A 17,318-nucleotide genomic window follows, 5' to 3' on the forward strand; every position below is an offset into this window, starting at 1 on the left:
CTTCCTTCTCCTTTTATTTTAAGGGGCTCTGGCCGCCTTTCCCCCCTGAAACAGAAGGAGAAGAGCAGCCCAGTTAGAGTCTGCCTCACCACTGACACCAACCCCTGACCTACCATTAACCAACCAATCAGCTCGCCAGTGCATGTGTCACAGAGTAACTTAAGTGGCTGCTTTCAGTGACAATATATCAAGAAAATTACTTTTTAAAGCATTTACAAGACCATGCCTGTGACTCGGGTTAGGCTGTTGCTCAGTGAGAAGTTTAAGGTTCAACCAAATGTGAGAAAGTTCCCACCTTACTTCCTCTAAATTAGCAGATGCTTTTATATACAATAACTTTAGTACATTTAAAGAAGCCATGCAAATTGTACCTTCACACCATACCTGTAAAGACTCCCGTTTGGCCGGGAAACTACCATATTTTACCCCTCTGTCCCGCCGTCCTTCCGTATTAGTATTGTCCTGTAAATTTCCCGTATTATAATATAATAATTTTTAAAAACGCATTCCTGTGCCTCTCCAAACTGAATTCTGTCATTAGCCTTGCGAGAACTGCCACCTGCAGTAGCCTGGGTGGTGGTTCTTGCGAGGTTAGTGCCGACAGCGGGAACAAACCTGGAACAACAACTGGACCTCGGTTGGGCTGGTGGGATGGCTCGCAGTGGGTGGCAGAAAATTTCCCTTATATTTAAATACAAAACTTGACAGGTATGCTTCACACTATGAATATTTTCTCAGGTTACAAAGTACTCTGAGCTGGGTCCAGCATTTTTGAGTACAGCAGATATCCACATGAAATTCTCAGGGCTGAAAAACACATTTAGGATCTGAAAAAACTGCGACCAATTTTATACCCACTCCAAGTTTTACAATGTACAGATAAAGCTGGTTTTTTCAGGCTTTCAACCACCTTCAGGTGGCTGATCAAAACAAGTTATGCATCGAAAAGTCTCCTTTTCACCTGCATTTATATCAAGCTCATCTTCTAACTGTGGGTCAGAATCACTTCCTGCTCTGAGGAATGTAAACTTTCTGTTTCTCAGTGTTTCTGTCCATGCTGCTTGTTTCATCGCTAATAAACTAACTGAGTGTGATGCTGATTTGTTGCTGTACTTACTGGTCTGCACCTCGTCACTCCCCTCATCCTGCATGGAGGAAACAGATGACACGTTCAGGTCAGCTGACCTAAGTTGGATTTAATGGCATGTTTGTGAGAGCTGAGCCTCATGTAGCAGCGACTCACCGGCTTCTGTACAGGCTGAGGCAACATGCGACCGATCCCACTGACGATCCAGCCCATCATGCTTTAAACCAAACAACAAGAAGGTGTTAGCCCCAATCAAACATGAACTGCACCCTGAGGCAGGAGTCACACGTTTCAGGCTTCAGCATCTCACTGCTAATTCACAAATCACCCCTTCTAGAACTGAATTTGCTTTGCTCATGGTCCACAGCTGAAAACACAATTTTTCAAGAGTCAGGTGGGAGCCAATCAGATTGCGTTCTGGCTGTAAAGATGCTGATGTCTGCAGTGAGTAATCACACGTTAGTAACAGGGTACTTATGCTGTTCGTTAACTGAAGCTCGTCTTGTTTGTTGTTGCTATGACAATCATACCAGCAAAGGCACCCTCGTCAAGAGCTGACGCACTGGTACATGTTGGTCCTGCCTGACTCGATGTGTATCAATGTGCGTCAGGCAGCTTCTTTCATGTTGTATTCAAGGATTTTATCACTGATATCTGAACAGTGCATAATGTAACTGTTGGGAAAGCTACAGTCAGCATCAGCACTGTATCACAGAGGGATGACTAGGTTTGTTTTCAGGACCAAATCTGTCTGTCTGTTAGCTAACACTAGCTTCTCTGCTAAGAAGGATAAAATGCAGTGCTACAGAAACAGGCTTCCACCTACTTTGGTGGCTGCTCGGCTTCCTTGGTGGACCTGTGAGGACAAAAGAGGCCTGTGTTTAACAAATACTGTCACCTTTAATTATCTTATATGTCTCTGTCTAATGTAAATGCTAATCACAGACTCTCTATATAAGGCATACATCAGTTCCTTAAACCTGCATTTTTTCTAATGACCAGCAGGGGGTGACTCCTCTGGTATGATATGTATATACAACTGTGAGAAAATGAGTGTCCTGCTCACCTGATCTCAGAGCTCAGCAACACTTTCCTGAAGAATTTATGATCTCAGTTGCTAGTTTCAAGTCTCACTGAATAAAACATGATGTTCACGTTTTAATTTTTGGTTCCATTTGTGGTAAAACAGACCTCACAGCAGGGCCTGAGTCACTGTTTTAAGACCTTAAAATGGGACAACTGAAAATTGTCCAGATTCTTGGCGGCATTTCTGTGTTGAGTGCTACTTCAGGACCATGACGCCGCTATGCCTGGTGTATTCCTGAATGCATGACATTCAACAACACACTGAAGGTTTGACTCACTTCTCTGTCTCTGGGGCTGGTTTGGGTGCAGGTGGAGGAGCTGGAGGTGGAGCTTCAGCTGTTTAAAAGAGCAGGAGAAAATCTGATCAACACAATTTACAAACTGCTGAATTCTGAAGCTTTTACGTATCCAAGAGAAGGTGAATGCTAAAATGTGGCTAAATGAGACTGCAGATGTTGTTGGGTTAGCATTGGCGGCATTGACACTGCGGTTAGCGACTGCATTTATGCTTGAAAAATCCGAAAAGTGACATCAGTTTGTGAAGTTTATCTTGCTGAATAATATGTGTTAACATAAATGTCTATATCCCAAAAAATCCAGAGGTAAAATGATCCCGCTAGTTTTTGTCAAGGTTATCCAAGGCTACGCTGACCTCTGTGTTGTTCTGCAGCTTTTATTGAGGGAAAATAGCCAGCAGACTTCGATGAAACACTGTTTGTTGATGCTGTCTCCATGTACAAATGAGGTCATACATTTAGTTCTAACTGGGAAGAGGAAAACAAAACAATTGTTGAACACAAACTTTCATTTCTGTTGGACATTGAGAAGTATGCCATGTCAACAGTGAACTCACATGTCCAATGCTGGCAGGACCTTTCATTTTGGAGCTTTTACAACCAGTACTAAATGGCAAGATAGGACAGCCAGCCGATGGTTGTTCCACGTCTAAATGCTTGCTCTTTAGAAAGAAATTGTCTCCTTGTTTCTCCAGTATCAGCAGAAAACCATGTTTCAGTTCAGCTCAATCAAGGAAAATGGCTCGAACCAAACATTTAAAGTGAATGTGGACCTCTAACATCACAACATGAGCCGTTTTAAAACCATGGCTGACTTAAATACAATATACAGACTAAAGCAGTGGGCCACCCACACATTACACCTACAGGAGCTGTCTGGCCATGGAAACCCATGCCAGGAAGCTCCCTGTGAACAGTTTTTGTACTGATGTTCATGTCAGAGGAGGTTTGGAGCTGTGCAGTTATCGAGTCAGCAGAGCGGTGATGGCTTTCATGCACTCAGTACTCAGCGACCCGCTCTAATATGGTTAGCGGAGTGGGGCTGCTGTCACCTGCCAACGACCTTGGAAGCGGCCGTAACTTTTTGTGAGCTGCCGTGGTTCCTAAATGCTTCCACTCGGCAACAACACCACTTACAGGTGACGTGGATTATCTAGGAAGGAAGAAATTTCACAAACTGACTGGTGTCGACAACAACAACAACAACAATGGCGTCCTATTACAGTACCACACTCAAATTCAGTGAGCTCTTCAAAACCGTTTGTAAAAGCAGACTGCATGGCTAAGTGCTTGATGTTATACACCTTCAGCAAAAGAACTGAAAACACCTGAATTTAAAGATTAAGAAGGGAGGCCCGATAATTTTGTCTATATAGTGTAGGTCTGTAATGATGATCTGAGGCTGAAAAAGAAGTGACGGTACCTTTAGCCAGAGCTTCAGTCTTCTCGTTTCCCTCTGTCTTTGAGCGAACATGAATCTCTGGCTGAGGAACCACCTTCTCTATGCCATGTTTGATCCAGTCTATCATGCTGCGAGCCACACAAACATACAGGCAGGTTAACATATTGAATGAGCAGTTCGTTGAGTTTTGGTTCCTTGATTGTCTTGATTTCGGGGGTTAATTATCTTCCATTTCTTTCACTGTTCTGCTGTCAGGTCTCAGTGAGATTTGTCTTGTTGGTTTTCTCCTGTTTCTAGTTTTACTTTCTGTTTTTTCTCAGTTATCTTCACCTGAGCTTCATTTCCAAACCCACCTCTCACCTCTAATCAGTGGCTTGTGTATATACAGTCCTGGCCTCCCCTTCATCTGTGTCAAAGCTGCATGTGTTTATTTAAGGACAGATGTTTCTTTCTCTGATGGTAAACTGTGAATGAAAGAAAATGTGTAAAACAGTACCCTAACCTGGGTGGCTTGTTTTCATTTTTGTCCTCTCCCTCTGGTTTCACCTCCACCACAGTAACCGGAGGCTTTGCAGCTGAAACACAAGAAAATAGACGATTGACGGAGCAGCAGCTAAAATGTGATCTGTGTCTGCAAACATATTCAGGTCTGCTCTCACCTGGAGCAGGTGCTGCCTGATGCACCTGAGGGAAAAACAGAGGATCAATGCAGGAATATTTTGGTAAAAATACAACCACGAAGACCAAAACACAGCAGACTTTGACCTTTAATCATTCTTTGTTCCATGTCTAAGAGTCCTTTCAGCTTATGGGGGTTATCTTGGCTTTTCAGGGTTTTGTTCAGGATTTGGTTGGATTAATAAAATTAATTAAATGAATTTCAGCAACAGACTTTAGCTGACAGTTGATGACCACGGTTGGTCTTCTTAACGCTCAGTCAGATACTTAAAATGAACACTCTTTGGGAAAAATGTATGTGCAGGTTCTCAGTCATCCAGGTCATAGTAGTCTCTGGAGCTTGAAAAAAGGCGACTGGATTTCTTTTTGTTTCTTGAAGACATTTGACCTCTCATCCAAAAGGCTTCTTCAGTTCTCAAACTAAATTGCTCGGACGTCTACATTGGAGAAACCAAACAGCCTCTTCACAAACGAATGGCACAACATAGAAGAGCCACCTCGACAGGACAAGACTCAGCTGTACATCTGTACCTAAAGGTCAAAGGGCACTCTTTTGAGGATGCCAATGTTCACATTTTGGACCTGGAAGACAGGTGGTTTGAAAGAGTAGTAAAAGAAGCATCTATGTCCACTGTGAACAACCATCATTGAACAGGAGATGGAGTACATCACCAACTTTCCCCCACTTACAGTGCTGTCCTGAGCTCCCTCCCCAGACATCTCAACCCCCATTCACACCTTTGTTCCAGTGACCTCAATAGGTTACATGAAACAATGGAGTGAAGTCCCAAATTGGTTTCACCTGAAACCAGTGATTGTAATGACCCACGCCTCCTTTCACACTTTGGTGAGGGTGTGAAAGGAGGGTCATAACCACCTCCATAACACATCCTAAATAAAACCGCTGGAATCCATCAGTCTGCTGCAGCACAAGGTGCTGGCGTACCTCAGCTGGCTGCTCAGCTAAAGGTGGATCTTTGCTCTTCAGCTCAGGCTGAGGAACAACTTTCTCCAAACCCTGAGAGATCCAGGCAATCATCCCTTTTCTGAGGAAGAAAAACATGTTAATGACTGTCAGAGGGGTTTACGGGACATTAGGAACTGCAGAATACCCAGCAGAGCGTAATGAAGGATTATACAGCAGCTCGCTATCTGGCATCTCATCTGCTGGTGCTTTTTGTAAGCTTGCAAGATGAGATCTCTGGCATCCTGCCTGCTGATTGGTTTACAAAGCTGCTCACTATTTGGCATTCTGCCTGCTGATGGGTTTATAAATGAGCTCAGTATTTTTACTATGATGGTTACTCACTCGTCTTCAGGTTTACTGTCGGGCAGAAAACACAGTCTTTCAGTGCAACTGCAGGTTTTTACCTTCTAGCTTAAATATCTAAACCAGCTGCCACACAATTATCACCGGACATTATAAATCAGTAACTGAAAGCAGAACAGTTTCACACACAGGTGTTTACCTGGCTGCTGTAACTTCCTCCTGTGAGCAGATGTGATGAGACAAAAGAGGAGGAAACACGATCAGAACATGTAAACGCTTGGGCCTGAAACTCATGCAAACACACTTTTACACTTTCTTTCTGGCTGTTCAGCCATTTCTGTTCATTTTGTGTTTTTCTTTTGTTTGCGTGTCTTTGTGGCTCCTGTTATTGAAGAGGAACAGTTTATGTTATGGAAGCAGCACAGGCAGGTCAAATATTCACATAGACATGGAAAACATGAATAATAAACCTTTATATGTTTTAACTGTTGGTTTGTTTCAGTAACATCCACCAGCTCAGGTCATCCACCCTTCTGACGTGGGTTAGCTCCCCCACCATTTTACTCCCATTTGGACCATAGTGTATGTTAACAGAAACATTATAATGCACATATGAAATATGATGGGGTGTTCACAACAAACATGATTACATACACAGCTGAGGAAAGTATACAAATATGCATGGGTAACAGTGATGTGAGCAGAGGCGAATTTGTGTGAGTTAAAAACTTCTTTAAAAAGCATCTTTTTACTTTAAGCAAAAATGAGCTTGTGCTCTGATTATCCTGTAATCCCTGGATGCTAACATTAGCTTTTGCTAATTAGGAGTAATTAACCTGTTTTAGTTAACCAAAAAAAAAGGTACTAAGGGCTAAAATCCAAATTGCCACTTTGTGAACTAACCCAGATTTCCTCCGGTGTATACCAAAACCTCATTAACTTCTTTTTTCCATAAATGTAGTTTGGTCCTAACCTGGGGTTGTTTCAGTGTCCTCACCTTGGCGGTGGAGCTTTTTTGACTCATTTTTGGTGAGACTGCAGGCTGAGGCAACGCACCACTGATCCACGTCAGTACGCCGGCCTGAGAGCCAGGTGTCGGGCTGAGGAGGTAAAAGTTAAAAGGTTTTTTCTGCTGAACAAAAACTGATAAAATACTCTTGAAACTACACAGCTTGTTTAAATACACAATTAAACAGATGTTCTTAAATTTCCTCAAGTCTTTAGTGTGTAAAAATGTGGCAGTTTATTATCTAGTTACCGATGCAGCCGCTTAAAATTGCCCCCTCCTTCTTCTGGGCGTAGCTACTTTCTAGTGTGAACACACCCCTTCCCTTAATTGCAGAGTGTCACCAAGAGATGGCGCTTTCTTCACAAAAGCTTTGCCTTCTGTGATTCACAAATGTTTTGTTAACATATTATATTATATTATATTATATTATATTATATTATATTATATTATATTATATTATATTATATTATATTATATTTTCACTGTCTAAAACATAGCTACTACCAATGGTGGTGCAAGTTTTGAAAATCTAAAATAGATGGATAAAATTTTACAGTTACCTTTCACACACTTTTCACTGCAAATCACCAAAATGATTCATTTTAACATTCTTTTCATCAATTTATTTCAGTGAATCTAATAACTTGGTAAGGTTTAAAAAGAAGTAGCACTGCACTGAGTAAGCCAAGCTGTCTTCCTCTTCAGTCTCCTGTTAGAAGTCCCATGAACTTCAGGCTGCACTTATATCAAAATTATTTTAAAAGCTAACTACTAAAGGTAGGTTATAATGTGTCATTGGCATAGACATAGGAACCGGAAGAAGAAGTCAGAAACTCTCAATGAGGTAAAACGGTCTGTGGGAATGTTACCATGAATATGGTTGTTTGTCAGTTTACTTTCATACAGAGGATAAAGTTTACTTAATGGAGTCAAGAAGTCAATTTGAATGAATTTCAAATGAGAGGCGAAAAAATCATTTTGGCTCTTCTGCTTAGGCCAGGGCTATTCAATTAGCGGCCCGGGGGCCACATCCGGCCCGTGAACCCCCTTTGACTGGCCCACCCCCTGACTGACCCAACGTAAGCTGCAAAAATGCATTTAAATCATATTTGCTGTGACAGTTTTAGAAATTCCCGCCCTTCCTCTTGTACTTGAACGCACCACTAGCAACGCCACCCCAGAATACTCTCTCCAAGTGCGACAACCGCCAAAAATGTCACTGACAGGTCAAAAACGTAAAATTGACAATGAAAATCGCCGTTTTAACCCTGCTTGGACTGATAAATGTGTTGACTTTACCCCAAAGACTGAACTCTAAGACTGAACTCATTAAGTCAGCATTACTTTGAATATGCAGAAGAAGCTTTAATTTTACAGTTATTAAGTGTTCAATTGGTGCAATTTCTTTTGTTGAAATATTTAATGCACTGCATCAGCTGGTCTTTCTAGTTCAACAAATGCACTTTTGCAAATACATCTAAAATGTTATAGAAGACTTTACTGTTGCAAAAAGTTGTTATTATGACATTTTCTTTTATTAAACATATGTGTGGTGAATAGATGCCTTGTTAAAAATATTCTGGTCAAGGTTTGGACCAAATGTTAAAATTTGAAATGCACTTGAATTATTTTGGTCATCAATAAATGATGCAGTATAAAGCCTTTATTGTGAATTCCTTTATTTATTTTTATGACTTAGTTCAGGTGTTAGCATATTTAGAGTTAAATCTCAAGAAATAATATAAGTAGGGGTCTTCGGCCCAGTGGCATCTCAAAATTTTCAAATCTGGCCCAGAAGAAAAAGTAATTGAATAGGCCTGGTGTAGGCCAATGATTTTAACCTTTGTTTGGCTAAATTCAGGGATGTAAACAGGCACAGCTTGTCTATTAAATGTGAGAGGTATCACTTTTATTTATTTCTTTTGCTTATTATTATTTTTATTTTATATTTATTTATTTCAATTATTAGATTAGAGTTTCAAACTGAATAGGCATATTTTCATAGCTGTTTTTTTAACTTAAGGTTGATATTAAAAAGTTGATAATTTGTTCATCACATTATCTGTGAGGATTTTTTCATGTCAGAACTTTGTTTAATTAAAGAACCAGTTCTGTTGCCAGTCAGCCTACATAAATGCATTTTTGACCAGTATTAAATGTTTTGGACAAATAAAACATATCAAACTTTGCACTTCTGTGCGTTACTAAATTATTTTTGTGCTGCTGAAACATTTAGCTTGCTAGTATATGAAGGAGTGTGAGGGACACATTGAGAAAAAAAAATGAATCATTTGAGCATTTTGAGAATAAAGTCAAAATCATCGAAGCTGCTATACTCTCTACAAAATGACTTGGGTAGAAACAGCTTGATCAGCTGTGTTATTGTGTCTACATGTCCCCTCTGTACTGTACGAAGGTGCAGACATCCTTCCATCTAACCGTTGCCAGATTGTGTGGTTTTTCCTTCTGAGCAGATGCAGCTTTCTGCACTCTCTCTTTATCGTCCTCATACTTATCACTACATCGTGTTCATGTACTAAAAGAGAAATCATTTCCTTGTTACTAAAACTGATTCTAAAGTATAGTTTCACTAACTCATAGTACAAGACATTCTGGAGGGTATAACAGATGTGTCGTGGCAGTTGTTTGACTTGAAATGACTTTAATCTGCACATTTCAACTTTTTTCTCAAAATTTTGAATTTATTCTCAAAATGCACAATTTATTTATTTTTTCTCAATGTGGCCCTAAAACTCCTGTGTACTAGTACTAGTGCGGCCAGCTAATAAAGTAAGCCCTACAGCCTGGAATGACATGGTCATTATGCTTCATAAAAGACTCAAGCCATTTTGTTTGGTGGTTTGTCCACGTCTTATGGTTATAAAATATATATATGTAAATTATACATGCAATGATATAGGTGTACACAACACTATTTTTCCAAGAAACATTTGAAAAAGGAGAAAGTAAAAGATCAAATAGCAGTTTTTATGCTTTGCTCCGAGTATTTATGGATCTGTCACGTTTTGGATATGTGTCCCCCCCAATAGTAAACTCCTTCCTACGCCCTTGTAAATTCTTACTAATTCCTATCCTCAGGCAGGAGTGGGGAACTCTTAAATGAGGTAAAACAGTCTGTCAGGATTGTTGCCACGAATATGGCTTGTTTATAATGTCTTGTTGCCAGTTTACTTTCATATATAGAAACCAAATCTTTTTGGTTCAGTCATCTTAATCCTGGGACGGTCACTTGTCCAATATTTAACTGCTATCTTTGCCTAGAAGTTAGCTACACGAGATGTTCCGACTTGTGTAAGTCATTTTATGTTTAAAAAAACGTATGTTAAGTTTTAGAATTTTGTTTACTTCCGCATTTTCATGACGCTACGATGGTGCCTAATGTTCGTTTTGGATACTGCGTGTTATAAGCTTTTCTCTGTTTGAGACGCCTTCAGTTCACTCGACTGTTCATGGAGAAGTGTACAGCACAGTGTAGTGATGAGAAAATGAAGCTTTTGTGAAGCACTGAACCACTTGGACCAATTGTTTCGAAAATAGGTTCATTACGCGAAGCTTCAATTATAGCGCCCTCTCCTGGAAAACTGCAATGCTTTCAGTTACACACCTGCATGCACGCGCTCACACACCTCAATGATGAAGCATCTTTGCATTGTTTGAGGCGCACACGTTATGACCAAATATCATGATATCAGGTTCTATTTGCAAATGAAGATGGATGAATGTGTGTGTTGTGTTACTGAGCTGAGTGCTGGGAAAACATGACATTAACCGGCTGTGCTTGTGTAACTACCGCTAACCTTGATACGACAGCGTCCGTCATCACGTTGAAAGGACGAGCCAGCAAAGGTTGTCTTTAATTCAGAACTCAGCAGTAACTGTTGGCTATAACAGACCTGGCTGACTGTCTCGCTCCTTCACTCGTAACCAGCGAATCACCTGAACCAGTCACGTGATTCATTCTGACAACGGAACAGTTGCTGCTTCAGACGTCATATGTCGTGATTTTTTTCGTCCTGAAGCAAGCTTCGAAGCAGTGGTTCTCTGGAGATGTAAGCCCGGGGTTCGAAGCACATATCGAAGCTTTAGTTTCACATTTTCATCACATAGTACGACATATAATACGACACGTGAATTGTTTTCTTTGAATCATTGAGTTAAGTTTTGATGAAGCACCTCTGTGTTAGCCTTTTGCTATTAGCCTGCGGTATGCATTGTTAACTAGCAGCGATGTCCGTGGTTGATAATTGCTTAATGTGAGAGTGCTCATTTTGATAAGAAATGTTTAAGCACGTGTCAAAGGGTGAAGAGATGTTTCTAACTGACATGTTGTGTTTTATGTCTGTTGTAGTTTTACGATTTGAGTACATTGTGGATGAAGTGGCAGTACAGCAATTAAAGCTATGTGTGGCCGCATTGCCTATGTCATAAGCTAGAGATCTTGTTTCAACCATGTACTGGCCAAGGATGAGCCCTGAATCGGCCACGGACCCACCAAGGTCCCGTCACAGATCGGTCAGCCATTTTAAGTGGCTTCATCTGTACCTGAACCTGAGGTGGGAAATGCTCTAAAATCATTAAAAAGAGAACAGTTGCTTTTGTAGCCTAGCAAGCTAATGGTAGATTTGCTGGTGGAGTCACAGCAGAGACAGAGTGCAGAATTAAAGCTGTGACTCATCATGAATGTCTCACAGCTTTAATGATGATGATGGAAACATGACTAGCATCATGTTTCCATCATGCTGTTACTGTGAGTAAACTCTGCTGCATTACACAACATTAGGCTAACATTACAGCTAATGCTACTTGAGTAAGCTACCAGAGTAGCTAACATTATTTCTTTAGACAAGAGAGTGCAGGAAACATTAAAATGTAAATAATAATTATTAATTAATAAAATATTTAAATATACATTACAAATATGTAGTGTTACTTTTTTATAATAGAAAACTTTTTTATATTGACATGTTCTGTGTCATGGTTAGAGGTTTTAGTGCTAACTAGTCAATTTGTATAGCATTAGGTTTTACAAATACCTACCCGTTAGGTTATTTTGTACAACAAACAAAAAAACAAAACTGAAACACACTTTATAAAATGTCGATAATATCCACCAAACCAAAAGCTAATTTTTAGGAAAGTTCTGAGGAAGATAATTTGGAACATATGAGAGCTTGTGTCTTATTTTTTCAGCTGTGATAAAGTTTTTCAGTTATCTTAGAAACAGCTGATCTCAGCTAATGTAGCAGCAGTATAACATGAGCTGGGAGCTGCTAGTAGTACAGTTACATACCATCATATAGTTTGTTCTAACATAATACTTTTATATACACAATATACAATATTAACAGAATAATATAATATTGTTCATGTGCACTTTTATAAATTAATATTTTGAACTTATAAATACAAACTCATTTTAAGGGAAGTATGAGGAGGGATTACAGGATATGAGCTGTCAGCTCCTTTCATATATTTAGTTTTAGACATTGTGTCCTGTGTGGTATTTTTGTGGATCATAACTCACCCGTTCTCCGCTGCTGTCTGAGGATCCTGCTTTGGTTTTTCAGTTTTTGGAGCTGTCAGTCAAAGATTAATATATGTTGAATGCAAAGATCCAGACTGCACTACACAAAATGTCCTGATCTGTATGTGAATGATCTTACTTTCACTCTTGACCTCATCTTGAAACTTCACTTTCTTCTCCTGTTTAACACACAAAACAAAGCCATCTTACACATATTTAAGGGAAACAAGATAAACAACCTTAACAGTATAGTCATTATTATTTTTGGATAAAATTCACAACATCACATTGAACATACATTTATTTAACCCCATAGTTCACACTATCATTGCGGGATTGCGCCTCACCACAACCACGCCAGATTAGGCGTATCCTGCGCCCTAGTCACCCACCAAGCAAACACCACAAGGAGGGGGAAAGGGCGTGAGAAACAGCTGGAATCCCAGTGGGCATCTATTAAACTAGGAAACTGCAGCAGTAACCACCCTAACCCTAACCACTGACATTTCGGAAAATCCTTAGAAAGAGTTTTTAAGCCTTGAACCAAGCCGATCAGCAATGAGGTAAATCATGACCAAAGATTTGATTTGGATCAAAACATAAAGGAAAATGAAAAAATGTACAAGATTTGGACATAATCATTTTTAGTGGTGAAGGAAGTGCTCATCCCATAATGCATTGCAAATCCCAGATTCCACAGTGAACATCTTCCAGACTTTCTGAAATGAATCCCTTTCATTACTGTAGCGTTGTTCCTGACTGCAGTCTCTGCTTTCATGGTTTCTGAAGTTTCACACTCACTAATCAACCTGAAGTTCACCTGTTTAGACATTTTCATGGTAACACCAGCCTCCACCAATTAGAGACATTGCTGTTTCAATTTAGGACTGTGGGTAGAGCAGTTATTTTCTGTGACATCGCAAACAAAACATGTTTTTATTTGGTGTCGTACGGACTTGTGGTTTCAGTGTCGCGGCCCTTGCTGAGTCTACTCTGGGTGGGAAACATTATGGCTCATACTCCCTGTGGGCAATAGGAATGGGATTTTTACTTCCAGAACCTCACAGCTGAGCTCTGTTGGTACACCAGATTTCCTGAGAGTTACATTGGTACATTTAAATAAAATTAATATTTTTAGTCGGATGTAGCTTACATTAACTGGAGGTGGGGCCGCTGCAGGGGGTGGGGCAGAAGCAGGGGGCGGGGCAGCACCTGTTTTCCCCTCCTTCTGTTCTTCAGGTTTTTTAGGCTCAGGCGGCTGGGGAACAACTTTGACCACCCAGCTCAACATCCTCTATGAAGAAAAACAGACGCTGTCAGCCAGTACAATGTGGACTCATTTCTAAATACTATCATCTTCTTCAAGTCAGTACGTGCTTGTCTAAAATTCACAGTGTTTATAATCACTATGCACACACCTGTGGCTATAAGGAGAAATGGAAACCAAACATAATTAGCTGTATCTCTGCTAAGTTTACAACTGACCCGCTTCCCGCTGCACTTAATGGCATTTAGATCATGTCTGGCTGAGTGTCAGTCTCAATTAGTTCAGACCAATGCTGACCCCAATCCTCCACAGGAGGCCTGGCAGCACCAACAACTGTGTCGCTGCACCCATAAATTCATTTAAACTGGTGTCCAGTTTGGCACTTGCACTTTCCAATTAGGGTATATGCCAATTATCCAGTTGTGAAGCTGATCAGATTGTCAGTCAGATTTCTAGGAAGGTCTTTAAGTAAAACCCTTCAAAAGTTAGTTAGTTGGGAGCATGTTCTCTAAATATGAAAGACGACTGCAACTTCCGGTTCTAATAAAGAGAAGCCACTGTGGAAGTGCCATAACCCTGCTCTATTTCCAATGTCAATTACTTTGGCTCCAAGAAAAAGTCAAAGTGCATAGAAATCAATGATGAAATTACCATATTTAAGTATTTCTACATTTTTCTATGAGCTCATGGTCTCAGTTACTCATATAAAGTCTCTTTTAATACAACATGTTTATAAATTATTCTTCTACTTACAGTCATACCCTACAAAGTATTGTTGGGCCAACAGTTATATTCTCATTTGGCCTCTAACGTCTGCTTAATGTCTTAATTAAGACCAGGACCGAGTTCCAGCAAAGTTATAAAACAAAGATGTGAACATATTTATTATAAACATTGCATTTGATAATGTAATACAATAACATCATAGATTTGACTTAGGTACAGTAGAAGTACATCATATTTCCAGTATTGAAAAGTCTTTGTGGTCTTGTTTGTTTGCGACCACAGCGTAAAGTTGTTGCATTAGCTGTTGGTAAGGCTGCACACTAATTATGACCAAAAGCAACGTCAGCATTATGTAATGTGTTTGTAGGGTACAAATGTTACCTTTTCAGGGCAGTCCTACCAATACCACTGATTGACTCATGGCACCAAGATGGTGGTGCAACAATGCTAATGTGAGCTCTGTATGCATTTAAATAACGGACTCATGGGACAGCAGTCAGGTCGTTTTTCTGGACTTTAAAGTTTGCTCCCTAACCCTAACCCTAACCCTTGAGGTGACTTTGTTGTGATTTTGCGCTATATAAATAAAATTAAATTGAACTGAATTAATGAATCAGCTGTTCAGTTTTTATCTTCAGTAAGTATATTTTGCTTTCAGCCTGGTTTCACTCGCCAAAGTTAGTATCCTGATTACCGTGGCAAAGCTAATCCAGCTAGCTTGTGTTAGCAGTTTATACCACGGATTTATTGAGTTTTCCAAATATGATGAAGTCTGACTTTAAAAAGAAAAAGAAAAAGATGGCAAACCCCAAAATGCCAAAATCGAGGATTCAGCCCATTCATGACACTATAGCGTCTTTTTTCTCTTTGAAAACTATTTTTTAAATGCTGTTTCTGTGGTTGGCGATTACTCAGAAGTTGGTGAATAAATTAGCTGCTTAGCTAGACAGCTCTTTGGCCAGGTAACAGGTTAGCGAATTAGCTGGTTCTTGAAAGTAGCTGATCTTCTCGACTATTAGCCGGTTATTCTGCAGATCGAAGACTTTCAGATTAACTGCAGATAAGAACACTTCCTGCCTTGACTCCCTCACCTGTGTGCAGGTACCAGACAACACGGCGTGAGCCAACAATTCAGTTCAATTCAGTTTTATTTATATAGCTCGAAATCACAACAAACAGTCACTTTAAGGCACTTTACAACACTGGCCCATATATACCCGACTGACTGGTTAGCAGCACTCACCTCCAAACCAGAATCATCAGAAAGAATCTGGACCTTGCAGCCAGTAAAGTAACTAAGTACATTTATTCAAGTAATATACTTACTTTAATGTTATGCTCCTTTCTACTTCATCACCTCTGTATTTCAGAGGTGAGTATTTTACCTTGTATTGCACTACATTTATCTAAAAGCTAAAGCAGGTTAAAGATGTATCATTATATAGTTAATGATGCAGAACACAATTCAGCCATAGGTCAGCATTCAGCTGACCATATAGAAAATAAAATACTGCATTTTAGTGCATCGAGAACCATATTCCAGGAGTGTAATATTTAAGAACGAAACATTTACACATCCAATTGGGTGTATAAAAAATATTTTTACTTTTGCACCTGTGACCCAGCCCTGGATAGGCGGAAGAAAATGGATGGATGGATGAACTTAACATTTCAAATTAATACTCATACTTTTACTTAAGTATAGTTTTTTTTAATGAAGGCTGATTTTTACTTGCGAGTATTTTAAATATGGTACTGTGACTTTTACTTAAGTAACAGATCAGATTATTCTTTCACCACTCCACCAGAGTCACCAACACCTTCCACCTTCAGGCCCTCAATTCAGGTAAAGAAAAACACCTCTGGTGGGTTTACTGCTGGAAATTTCTTGTCCTACCTGAGTTGCTCAGTCAGGGTCCAGCAGCATCCCACAGAGCTGCAGGGAAGAAGCCGTGTAGCCTTGCAGGGATCTGTACACTGTGGGAGGATTACGAAGGAGCTCAGCTAACAGGATTACTAAGCCAATGAAGGGCAGAGTGGGACGAGACATGGGTTCAGATCTTCAGACACCTTCAGAAGCTGAAACATGAAGGGAACCTCCACAATCCTCAGGCTGAACAAGTTGGGGAACAATACGACTTATGATCAAACCCAAACAGGAGAAGCATGACACGACATTTGGATAAATCCTCTTATTAGTGTAAAGAGGTTGAAATTCCAGAAAGCTTAGATCATAGGGAACATTGTTAGAGTCAGACCAAAGGTTTCAGCTTGTGGTCTTCTTCACTTTGTCTATGAAGGCCAAAATTTGCATCTATCCATCAATCTGCTACTAAATAAATGACTTAAAATACAGTGTTCTGATGGGAAACCTTCGTTACCACCCACCTAAACATTGTTCCCGACCATGAACATCCCATCCGTGGCAATGGCAGCGGCAGTCCCCCCAGTCGGTCATGTTGCTCAGAAAGGGCTCCATGAACAACAGAGCCGAAGGTGTTGATCAAACTCCCTAGATACCAGTCCAATGGAGAAATGGTACCAAAAAGCATTCAGGACGCACTAAAGGACATTACTAGAAGTCTTGTGGCCCAAATGGAACGGAGCTTTTTTGGTGGCCTACACAGGTTTAGAGACCCCAGGGCAGACCTAGGACATGCTGGAGTAAGTATGTCCCCCGTCTGGTTTGGGATTACCTTGGTGTCACCCCAGAAGAGCTGAGGGGGCAACTCTGTTTAGACTGGTGCCCCATGACCCTGACCCAGACACGTGTCAGAAAATGAATGGATGGTTAAGTTCTTTTAAAAGCAACTTTTTAGTTCCTGTTTTTATGGAGATGATGCACTGATTTTTTTCTGTGTTATTAAAATTCCATTGGCTGCCATTTCAAGCATATGATTGAATCTGTCTCAGGGAAAAAGCTTCCAACTGTGACTAACATGGACTTGAGCA

The 17,318-nt window shown here is 40.2% G+C and overlaps 1 protein-coding gene across 11 annotated transcripts in view; it reads right to left on the reverse strand.

The window, feature by feature from the left end:
• cngb1a (cyclic nucleotide gated channel subunit beta 1a) overlaps positions 1-16,352 on the reverse strand; it is a 52,771-nt gene extending 36,419 nt beyond the window's left edge. For 7 of the 11 annotated variants that reach the window (XR_004019046.1, XM_030718995.1, XM_030719068.1 and 4 more), the window contains exons 1-15: positions 16,264-16,352; positions 13,527-13,667; positions 12,513-12,552; positions 12,374-12,425; positions 6,793-6,919; positions 6,019-6,038; positions 5,859-5,873; positions 5,496-5,595; positions 4,531-4,555; positions 4,374-4,446; positions 3,893-3,999; positions 2,452-2,509; positions 1,914-1,943; positions 1,244-1,304; positions 1,118-1,145 (exon numbers count right to left, since the gene is read on the reverse strand). Coding sequence is in view for 10 of the 11 variants with exons in the window: in XM_030718995.1 (XP_030574855.1) it covers positions 1,118-1,145; positions 1,244-1,304; positions 1,914-1,943; positions 2,452-2,509; positions 3,893-3,999; positions 4,374-4,446; positions 4,531-4,555; positions 5,496-5,595; positions 5,859-5,873; positions 6,019-6,038; positions 6,793-6,919; positions 12,374-12,425; positions 12,513-12,552; positions 13,527-13,664 (874 nt within the window). In the remaining variant the exon portion in view is untranslated. The remainder of the gene's footprint in view (positions 1-1,117; positions 1,146-1,243; positions 1,305-1,913; positions 1,944-2,451; positions 2,510-3,892; positions 4,000-4,373; positions 4,447-4,530; positions 4,556-5,495; positions 5,596-5,858; positions 5,874-6,018; positions 6,039-6,792; positions 6,920-12,373; positions 12,426-12,512; positions 12,553-13,526; positions 13,668-16,263) is intronic. The other 4 variants (XM_030719029.1, XM_030719047.1, XM_030719021.1 and 1 more) reach the window with 4 other exon arrangements.
• Between the last annotated feature and the right edge of the window lie 966 nt (positions 16,353-17,318).

Source organism: Archocentrus centrarchus, chromosome 3 (assembly GCF_007364275.1).
Source record: "Archocentrus centrarchus isolate MPI-CPG fArcCen1 chromosome 3, fArcCen1, whole genome shotgun sequence".
Lineage (NCBI taxonomy): Eukaryota > Metazoa > Chordata > Actinopteri > Cichliformes > Cichlidae > Archocentrus > Archocentrus centrarchus.